The sequence below is a fragment of the Varanus komodoensis genome, unplaced genomic scaffold, assembly GCF_004798865.1.
Source record: "Varanus komodoensis strain SLA01 unplaced genomic scaffold, ASM479886v1 scaffold33, whole genome shotgun sequence".
Classification (NCBI taxonomy): Eukaryota; Metazoa; Chordata; class Lepidosauria; order Squamata; family Varanidae; genus Varanus; species Varanus komodoensis.
In genome coordinates this window covers 7051035-7062438 of record NW_025335817.1, presented here as the reverse complement: position 1 = coordinate 7062438, position 11404 = coordinate 7051035, and the positions used below count along the sequence as shown (strand labels likewise).

Here is an 11404-nt window from a genome sequence, read left to right as displayed (position 1 = left end):
GAACCGGTGCCTGGCCGAGGTAATGGGCTGGATGAGGGCCAATAAACTGAAGCTCAATCCAGACAAGATGGAGGTCCTGTTGGTAGGTGGTTCGGGATGAGGGACTTGGGCCTTGTCCTAAATGGGGTTGCACTCCCTCTGAGGGACAGGGTTCGCAGCTTAGGAGTGCTCCTCGACCCTGAGCTGTCTTTAGAAGCCCAGGTGACGGCGGTGGCGAGGAGCGCTTTCCTTCAGCTTTGGCTGATTCATCAGCTGCGTCCCTTCCTGGAGAACGATTGCCTGGCGACAGTGACACACACGTTGGTAACTTCCCGATTAGATTTCTGCAACGCAACGATTTCTGCAACGCAAGGGTGGGGCTACCCTTGAAGACGGTCTGGATACTTCAGTTGGTGCAGAATAGAGCTGCCAGGCTGCTGATGGGGACTGGGCGTTTTTCTCATATAACCCCAGTTCTCTGTCAGCTCCACTGGCTCCCTGTTGAAGTCCGGGCCCAATTCAAGGTGTTGGTTATGACCTATAAAGCCCTCAACGGCTTGGGCCCTGGGTATCTAAAGGAATGCTTGTGTCCATATATGCCCTCCCGCCCCTTGAGATCAGCAACGGATGCCCTCCTCCGGGAACCCTCTGTGAAGGATATTAGGAGGGTGAGTACCCGGAGGAGGGCTTTCTCTGTGGTGGTGCCCCACCTATGGAATGTGCTCCCCAGAGAGGTCCGCCTGGCACAGTCGTTATTTGTTTTTCGGCACCAGGCTAAGACCTTTTTATTTAAAACTTATTTTAATTGTTAATTTATTACGTAGGTTTTTTTTTAAAAAAAATTAAGCCGAGATGCACTGGGTTTTTAATATTTTTATTGTATAAATTTTTATATGCTTTTGTTTGTTTTTGTTGTGAGCTGCCCCGAGGCTTTGTTGCGATGGGGGCGGCATAGAGATGTTTTAAATAAAATAAATAAATAGTGCAAGCGCTTTAAGGCTGGCAAAGTATGTTTGGTCCATCTGGTCCCTGTCAGCAGTTCAGAAACAATGGCTTTATTTTCAGTCAGTTGAAGTTTCTAAGTAGATTTCCAAGGTAACCTGTAGACAGCATGCTGTAGTAGTGTAACTGGGACAGATCACAGCAGCCAAGCAATTTCTATTCAGCATGGCTCACAGGTGGTGTACCAGGCTCAGATGATAAAAGGCACTTCATGCCACACATGTGTTGGGCTCTCAAAACCAAAGATGGCTCCAAAGTTCTCCCAAAGTGCAAATCTGATTCTCTTGGAGGAGCACAATCCTCCCTAGAACAGTTCGAAAACCCTCCATTCCCCAGGTCTGATGAGCCGCCTTCTGTCCTAACTACTTAGAATGGAAAGAAATGGTTGTCAGTGGATGCTGAGAGATTCAGGAAAATTATGGCCATGTTCTCTGTACCTTCTTCCAACATAACTAATCCATTAGAGTGGGGTAGAGAACCATGTTGTTTCCTGGGGCTAGCTTGCATTCCTCCATGGACTGAATGAGATCGGGGCAGGACTACACCCCTGTTGTCACTGAAACGGTGACCAAAGTGCTAGCTGGAACTTTTTGATTCAGTACTTTGGTCAGAGGGCTGGCTTTGATCATCCTCATTTTGAGGGAAGGTAAAGGACGGGTGTAGTGCACTCAGCCAGTACTTTCAGGGGTTCTTGCAAGGGCCAGCCAAGTGCACAGCCAACTTCACCCTGAATTCTGGTTCTCTGGGCAAGATTAGGACAACCAAATTAACACCAGGGCTGTTTCTGAGTCACATCTGGGCTTGAAGCCAGATTGAAATAGAGCGAAATAATTAGTGTCTTCCCAGAATGTCTGGAGTTGTCTGGTCTCCACCTGCTGAAACAGCCAGTAAGGAGATATGTACAATTGGAACAATAACCTTATTCCAAGGAGAATTCATTAAATGTATATTACTAGGTGAAGGTACTGCTTTCTTATTGAGTCTTAAGGCTTGAAATTATGAATGGGAAGACACTGTTAGAAGTAAAAACTATAAACTGAAGAATTCTACAATTCTTCCATTGGCTTGTGCTCACTGCTCTACACACCTCTTTTGTGTTAAATGCTGTGAATAAAGTTGATTGTGTATACCTTGTCATCAAATACAAAATATTCATGTTGAATTACAATGTCTGTAATGAAAACTTTAGGTGTGGCAAGGTGACCAGCTAAGATCATAGAAAAATTCTGCATATGTTCCTCTATAAATACTCAAATTAAATACTTAGTTTTGTTTTGTTTTGTTTAGAAAATGAAAACAATGTAGATAAACGAATCACAGAAAGTCCTGCGATGAAAGACACACTTGATGATTTGAAAGCTTCCACTGTTCCTCCAAGGTAGTTAAGTAAAATAGAGTAAATTATTTCTGGACAGTTTCAGCTGCATTCTCAGTTTGAGTATTATATTTTTGTGTGATTTTAGATCATTGTCAGAAGGGTGTGTGCTAAAACCTTGCACTTCATGTGATGGAAAAGCCTTGGAAGAAATGCGATCGCAGTATATTAAAGCAGTGGGCAAAATTAAAAGTAAGTGCTAAAGAAATTCCATATTGTTAAGTAACCAGTTCATTTGTTTGCATGTTCATAACAGAGGAACTGAACCAAGATTACCAGAAATTTTATTGGCCATACCCTGGTCTCAGTTTCCTTGTCTCTTGCTATTGCTTTTTGTTACTATTTTTAAAAATTTGGTCATATTTTTCAATTATCAAATAATTGCTTGTGAAACTCCAGTTGTATATGTCTCTAGAATATAGGTGCATCATTTAATATACATGTATAGCATACTGTTTGTAGGTGATATGCTTCGTTACATCCATGAAAGCAAAGAGAGAGCTGCAGAGATTATTAAAGCAGAAGTATTACGAGAACGTCAGGAGACTGCCCGGAAAATGCGCAAATATTACTTGATTTGTCTTCAGCAACTTCTTATTGATGATGGAAAACACGAAGGGTGAGATATTTGTAAGGGTATTTGATGACCAACTTATGAATCTGGAGGTCTTTTTAAAGAAGAAATGTCTATTGTTTTTTTCTGTTCTCGCTTGATTTCCCAGCACAGCCACAAGCTTGCAGTTTCCCTTTTCATAGCATGAGAATTTCAATCTTGCATAAACATACAGGTCACAAGCAGACCACTGGTGAAACAGAATTTTTATATATGGTCACAGTATATCTCCAAAGAGTATAAAATTAATCATTTCACTTTCTAAACTGATTGACCCTTCCATGCTCTCACTGAAATAAGAGTGCTTTGCTACATCCCTTTCACTCAGTAGGCCTTTGTGGGTTAAGTGACTTTGCTATCAATCAATTATGTGGCTTTTCTTTCTCTTCCAACTACAACATATCATTGCAGAAATGCGGAGGGCCAAATGCTGTATCTAGTCAGTTGCCCAAGCCACCAGTGGAATTTGCCAGAGCTCAGAAGTCCAAATCCCACTTGCTGCAAGAGAAATACTCCTTTTCATCCCATTGATAAAGGGAAGCAGTAGCAGCTCATCTAGCCTGCACCTGGGCAAGATCAGAGTTCATGAGGGCTATTCTAATACCTGAAATCTCATCCTTTTTTTATTAATAGGAACTTAGAGAAATCTTGAGTTCTGATTTTTTTTAAAGGACTTAAAGTCTGTTCTTTTAACTTCCAGAGAACTTTAGCTTTAACTTACTGTTGTAAATCAGATTAGTATAAGGTACAGACTTTCAAAAACTCTTCTTGGCTTTCCTGCAGGGCTGAGAAGAAAATAATCTGTGCTGCTAGCAAAATTGCTACAATGGCCAAAGTTCTAGAAACTCCTGTTCGTAGCTCATTCCAGAACAAAGCCACCCATGCAGGTACAGTAACATCAAGGCTGGCTATCCCCTGTTTTCATATATGCCACCCATTTTAGTAATGAATGTTTGCTTTTCTGGTGCTTGGGTAGCTTATACCTTCAGGTGGGGCTTTGCATATATGAAGAAATTTGAGCTTTTTCAAAGAATACTGAAAACTTAGATGTATTTTTCTTATTCCTCCAAAATTTCTGCTTTCCGTTCCATCGTATAGCACTGTCACAACATTCCAAGCTGCTGTCTGAGGTTGAGGAACTTGAAAGAAACTACTCGCAACAACCTAAATCAACTATAGAGGGAAATCAAACACATGGTGGAAGCATGAGCAAAAATCCAGCTATGCAAAAATGGGTACCTTGCAGCTTACAACAGCAGCTTGATGCTGAAAGCCAGGCAGCCCTCCCTCCCCGAAGTCTGATTGATGGGAGGAAGTGTAAAAATGCAAGCAGAGGTCTGCCTCATGCTATCAGTGCCGCCACCCTCCAGAATCCTCTCTCATTCGCTTCACAAGCAAAGTTCCAAGACGTTCACACAGTGAGTTGTACAGATGGTGCTTCCAACTCTGGGGTACCTTGTGTAAAGTTGAAGAATGTAAATGACAGGACCACTGTAGAAGAACCTGAGTGTGCCCAGTCTGTTAGGCACCAGAATGTACAATCTGAGAAAACCCCCGTCTTTCGCGTTCAGGAAACTCCAGTAAGGGATGAAGGATGCTCTCCCGATTGGAGCCTGGTGAGTGGGGCGGTACACGTGGACAGCAATGATAGGCTCTTGTACTCTGTTCCAAAAGTATATTCCAGTGTACCAGAAGAATCCCATGAACAGGCTCCCATGACAACTCTCTTCTCCCACGCCAAGAAAGATGCATCTGTGTTTTGCCAACAACCCAGTGGCCACAAAGACAACACACTTGCTGCAAAGTGCCAAGACTTAAATTGCAAGGAAAGCCATCTGTCTGTGAGCCCTGGTCATTTGCCATACCCACACATGGACAAATTCAGTCCATGCGATGTCCATCTGAGTGGTGCTGCGTTGTGTTCAACAGCAGGAAAAAGCTGCAACCCACTGCATTCACGGAGACAGATATGCGATGTTACAGCTTTTCAACAAGATAGTGGCTTTGACAGCCCACAAATCAACTTTGATTAAACATCAAGGACTCGCTGTGAACATTCTGACAAAAGAGATGCTTAAATATATTTAAACAGAAGTTGTGGAGGAAGCCTGTTTTGGCAGTCTTGTGAGTGTTTTGGTTCATTTCTTGACTTCCTTATTAGACCGTTACATGAGCAAGCCAATCATACATATTTATATTGGTTTGGAGTATGTCTTAGCTATCTGACTTTTGCTATGTATAGTTTGTCTTTATATGTGTGTGTGGTGTGTGTGTGTTGAATGTTCTACAATTGCAATGATCTATTTTTATATCTCAAGATGAGTTTAATGTGCAGTCCAGTGCAAACTCTTTTATTTATATAGAAATAAAATGGACACTTTGTGGTCTATATGCTCACTTGTCATAGAACTATTTTCAAAGTCAGCAGTGCCTTCTTACTTGTCTGGTACACTATCATCTCTCTCTTCCCTGGAAGCTTCATGGTGCTGGACACAGGGCTCCTAGGCAGTCTCTCAGCCATGCGACAGCTGACCCAAACCAGGTTAATTTCACCTTCAGGCTATGCCTGCTCCACTTGCAATGGCAAGACACTGTGAACCTTTGAATTCCTGAATCCCTTTCATGGCTGCATGGAAACACACTGGCAAACCCCAGCACAAAGGTAAAAGAGCCCTGAAATGTTTGTGGTGTTCACCTGCCAGAAAGGGCTCTTCTGTTCAGAAACGACTCTGTAATGATGTATACCAAGGCTCTCGTGAACCAGGTTTCAGGCTCCCTCAAGGTAAGGTTGTAGAACCTCAGGCCTGGGATCCACATCTGGACCACTTGGGGCCCCAGGCTGGCCCTCCAGCATCCCCCAGAGGTCTCTGGGCCCTTCCTGTGGTTCTAACCTCTGTGCACAGCCCCCAATAGTTTCTTGGTGTTGATGCAGTTACTTCCCCATTCTGAAAAGGTTGCAATGTCTCTCTAAGGCTTAGTTATTGGCACTAAGAGCTTAATCTAAAATACGCTGGTGTTTTTGGCTCTCTCCTTTTTTGTCTTTGGTTCCATGAGCCACTGGAATGTTTGCTCTGAAAATTTCTTTGAAATGGAATTTGACCCTTCATCTGAAAAGGAGTTCACAGCATCCCTGTCTCAAGGACTACAGAGCAGGATATGTCAACAGCTGTGAGGGGATATTATTTACAGTTCATTTGTCTATACTTTTCGTGTGTGTGAAGTGGGTATTTCAGGGCAGTGGTTATGCACTGAGCTGCTTTAGTTTATAAACAATGTCGTAGCCAATGGGGATGCAGACCATTTATAAAATCAGTGCGAATGGCCAGATAGTAAGAGTAAAAGCCTTGTGAAAATCATTTTATAGAGGAATATTCACACAGAGAGACTGAAGCACCATGGGGAGAAGAAACCTCGTTAACAAAATAAAAAAATCCAGTTGTATTTTTTGAACTTCTGGTATGCTATGGGTGGTACAGAAAGCCATGGTGCAGTTATATGTTCATATGAGCTTAGGCATGTCTAATCAGTGGGTAAAATTGTCTAGTGAGGTTCACCCTTTTGCTCAGTGGTGTCAGGCAGTGTGGTCAAGGGTTAGAAGGCTGCAGGGACACAATTCTGTCAGTGGAGAAGGGCATTGATCCATCCTTTTCAGTTGCTGCATTTCTGAGTAAGCATCAGTAGAGGAGCATTGGCAATATATTTATTTTTATTTATTTATTAAAACATTTTTATGCCGCCCCATTCGCCGAAGCCTCGGGGCGGCTTACAACATAGATAAAACAATAAGTTAAAATATCCATATAAAATAATCTTAATTAAAACACACATTATAAAATAAGCCGCCCTGGCCAGATAAAATTCAATTGTATTTAGCATCTAAAATGTTGCTTAAATAAAAAGGTCTTAGCCTGGCGCCGAAAAACAAATATATGAATATCCTTAGATCCTTCTACTATTTCATAAGCAATAGGTCTCCTGCACTGAAAGAGACTGAAGTGCATATATAATACAAGGTGACACCAGATAAGCCTGGAGGAAGCATCTCCAATCCCAAGCTGCAGACCAATGAATTCCCATGATATAAACACAGCTCTAGAAATGAGTGGCATCCCATTATTACAGCTAAATACCACTTCCCAAATTTTTGGACTTACCCCTGTGATTATGGTCAGGAAACAAATTGCACAGTAAAACTGTCATTATCTAATCAACATTTTGGTTTTCTTACGAAGCAACGGTAGGTCCACTCTTTGGTCTTAGCATAGCCATTAATCGACTTTTACCAAGTGTAATTTGTTCCGTTAAACTCAAGCCTGAAAAAGTATTCATAGAAGTGCTCTACTACCCCCTAGTGGGTTTTTGTTCTTATATATTCTGTGTAACAGTTCATGACAGCAACATAAGACTGTGCCTTTTGAAAAGCTCTAGTACATATAAATGTTATAGTAAAGGGAAATGACCTGTCTGAGGAGGATGGCATCCCTTAGGTGTTTTAAGCACAAAGCATGAAAGACAGGTGGGCAACATGAAGACCATGGTCCGCACACCACCTGTGCTGCCTGCCTCAATTTTTAGCCATTTAAACGGTAGCTTTGGCCTTTCTGATGCTCCATAGTGCTATGGGCTAATATATAGGTCGCCTGGAAAACCATGGCCCCTCACTGCCCACAGTCGGCCGCTCGTGCCTTAAGAGCTTTACAGGTCTTCAGAACTCTTTGAATGGTGTTGAAATCTTTGAAATCTACCTGCATTGCTGTGTTGCACACTGAAGGTGCTGCAGTTTCAACATGGCTCATTTAAACGTACTCACTGGCCCTCTCACGCTTCCTTTCCCCCCCCTGCTGCATCCCTCTACACCCCTCTGGTGGCATCTCCATGCTTTCCAGTATCCTCCTCTTGTTCTTCAGCTCTGTCTGTCACTCCCTTCTGTGGAGGGAGCACAACTTGGCCCACACATGCAGGGTTCTCAGAGTATCCACCCAACTGCCTCTTTGTCACCTCCATTACTGTCCGCATCCCAGAAAGGACCCCTTTCACCTAGTTGTCACCTAGCTGGCCTGATACCACACCAGAATGAGAATAACAATAAATATTGATATATTAACATATTTTCAGAATCAAATACTACTGATGCTATTTATTTATTGAGAGCCAGTGTGGTGTAGTGGTTAAGAGCATGGGACTGGGACTCAGCCGATCTGGGTTCGAATCCCCGCTCAGCTATGGAGCCACCTGGGTGACTTTGGGCCAGTCACAGACTCTCAGCCCAACCTACCTCACAGGGTTATTGTTGTGGGGATAAGATGGAGGAGGAGATGTAAGCTGCCTTGAGCCCTTTGTAGGAGAAAAGGCAGGATATAAATCGAAAAATAAATAAAAATAAATAAAAATTTATCTTTGGTTGACACTCGGGGGAATCAAGGCTAGGTATTGACTATTTGTTTTTCCATTTTTATATAGGACCATTCAGGAAGATGAAATGTGAAATACAATTAATATGCAGCTAATAAAATACAATGAACATGCAGTGTGATAAAAAGAGGCACATGATGCTATTTAATGCCATTACATCAAATTACATGAAAATATATCCTCCATAATAGCACCCCTTCTTTTGATGACAGCATGTATTTCTGCTCAACTTCCATAAAAAGTTTCTAGTCCTTCATGCATATGTAACTGAGGGGAGTACAATGAAGTGTATCATTGTTGATAAAATTTTGGAGGTCGCTGCCTTCCAGCTGGATCCATGCTCCTTTTAGCTTTGATGGTTTTGGTTGTATTTTTCCCCTCCCTTGTTGAAAAATTTCCACTCCTGGCCTGTCTCCATCCTTTATTGGCTCTGTTTAGACATCATGCAAAAGTAAATCATAATTTATCACGATGAGACCAAGCTGCAGTGGTCCTGCTCCATTACTACTGTGAGGAATTTGGAAGCTTTGGAAGCAGTTTAGAGTATCTACAGCTTATCATGTCAGCCAAAAGTGGAAAACTGGTTAATCTTAACTATTGTTTGAGACACGCCAATTTAAAACGATGGGTTAAAGCACCCATAGTTAACAACCTGAATTCAAGGTTCAAATGAACCTTCACATTCATATCTGCTCTGGAGCAGAAGGTAGAAGGGTGAAGTGCACAAGCTCGCTCTGATTTGCTTGGATGGCACAGTAAACTATGATTTAGCATGGTGTCTGATTACAGATGTTCTATTACGGATGTGTGTCCTTGAGTCCCACATAAGAGAGGAGGAGCAAGGCAGGTATTCTTGCTTGCAGCCATGTCATGAGGAAGACAAAAACTGCTAGAAAATTTGACACCTAATCCCATGCATCCTTACTCAGAAATACGACTTGTTTTTTTGGATTGTTAACACAAGACTTCAAATAGCCATGCTGTCCTGTGTGAGTGGCCAGTGCAGCTACCTTTGCTTTGCTTTATTTTTTTTAATGCGTGTTGGAAAATTCAGCATTTGGCCATTTGGGATGGACTCTGCCAGAGAAAGGTTTTCACCACCTGAAGAAGGACTTTGAACTGAGTGTTCCATTCCTTCCAACTGGTAGGTAACATAATTTGGCCACAGTTTATTTTCTAGTTAATGGATTGACTAAAATTAACATCTGAGTTTGCTAATATAAGGACTGTCAGATATCTCTACACTTCTGTACTATTACAACTCGGGAATTGGTATGCTTTGCTCAAGGCAAAGGGCAGGGCAGAGTTACAACTGGACTTCCGTGTTTTTAGAAATGAAGATGACCCATCACTGTTGCTTTCTCCCAAAATGCTATCAGTCTGCAATCTCAGTTTTGCGACTGGGTCTGTCTGCACTGCAGACTTCATGCCATATTGATGAGCTTTTCTGTGTATTTCCGCACTCACTAGGCCTAAGGAAGAATTTTGGAGAACTTGAACGCTTCAAACTTTTGTGGAATTTTTGTTGGCCTTATTAACAATGTTGTTGAACTGGGGAACTGGAACACTTTCCTCAGCTGGGCAACAGCTTTAAGGTCAACAAAAACAAATATTTAGGCAATGTTGTGGCATTCTGTGTTTCCAGCTGCATACTTTGGGCCTTGGCTTTTACAAATCCTTAGTGCAAAATGCTGGCACTTTGTTATAGCCAACAGTACCTTTGAGGCTGTGGATTGTTTTGGAATCTACACAGGATTAAATGTGCTTTTTCATAGGGTGGAAAGGGCTGTGGGTAACACTTGTAAAATGTGTATGCCAGTGCCATCATATAGAGTATCGCCACGTCACTCCGTTGGCCACTGGCATGGGGAACCTCTATATAATCAATCCAGAACATGCTATAAAATCTGCAAGGTGGCTACAGGACATGCCAACTTGCAGATGAAGCTTTGAGCAGATGTGAGTTCTACAGCACATAAAGTTACTTTCAGGGAGAAAAGTGATGGGTCTATGCATTGAATTTGGTTGGTGACATTTAGAGGAACGCTTAGGATAGGATGGGGTGGACGTGAGAGATCTTGTTCCCAGAGTAAGCTTGGGTCACTGAAATTCCTCTTCTTCAATATCATGGATGTTACTTCAACTACATCAGTGGGACACTCCCGTTGAACAGACACATCTCATTAGCAGGGGACTGATGGGGGTAGGAAAGAGGCAGCAACGCCTATTCCCACAACTGACATGTTGTTTTAAGGAATGTGAGATCTGATTCTGCAGCTGCCGCTCCTCAAGTCAACAAGAGGTTTTGCAGGAATGAAACTGAGGGGAACTCTTAGTCCATTGTTCCAACTTGGCTGACCCACATTTTTTTGTACAGTATTGAAAAAAATGCTTTAGATTGTTCAGTACTCCATCTAATCCAGAAACAAGCTGGTAGAAACAAAGGGTACAAATCAAATAAATCGATACCCAACAGGATGCTTGAGATACTCGACTGTCCCTCCCAATTTCTTGTTTTGTTTGTTTCTTTATAACTCGTATAGAAGCTGCAGAGGGCTCTGAAAAGGCAGAGAACCAGAGAGGTGTAGTGGTTAAGAAAAGAGGTTGCCTGGCTGGGAATTGGACCATCTGGGTTCTAGTCTCTGCTTGGTCATGGAGCCAACTGGGTGACTTTGGGCCAGTCACAGACTCTCAGCCTAGCCTACCTAACAGGGCTGTTGTGAGGATAAGATGAGGGCAATGGGGAGAATGATGTAAGCTGCTTTGAGTTCTTTAAAAAAGAGGGGGGTATAAATCTAATAAATAATAAAATTGGATTGGAGCAACAGATGTGTGTGGGGAGTTATTAATTTTCCCACCTTCCTTCTCCTTATCTAAATATCCTACCTCACCTCTGCCCCATAATCTGCTACTAGCCCTGTAGTGGATATAATGCAGGGACTTGTATACTGCTTGTTTTTTTCTCATAGTGGGAACTAATTTTGGATTTTTGGAGAAGAGGTTTTAGATTAAAGGAAAGAGTT

General features: G+C 42.2%; 1 protein-coding gene across 2 annotated transcripts in view; it reads left to right on the top strand.

Annotated features, from left to right (window-relative positions):
* Positions 1 to 5366, top strand: part of CEP152 (centrosomal protein 152) — a 42631-nt gene extending 37265 nt beyond the window's left edge. For both annotated transcript variants that reach the window (XM_044439014.1, XM_044439012.1), the window contains 5 exons: positions 2269 to 2359; positions 2445 to 2548; positions 2819 to 2975; positions 3753 to 3856; positions 4068 to 5366. In XM_044439014.1, coding sequence (XP_044294949.1) covers positions 2269 to 2359; positions 2445 to 2548; positions 2819 to 2975; positions 3753 to 3856; positions 4068 to 5002 — 1391 coding nt within the window. In that variant the 3' untranslated portion in view covers positions 5003 to 5366. The remainder of the gene's footprint in view (positions 1 to 2268; positions 2360 to 2444; positions 2549 to 2818; positions 2976 to 3752; positions 3857 to 4067) is intronic.
* The last annotated feature ends 6038 nt before the right edge of the window (positions 5367 to 11404 follow it).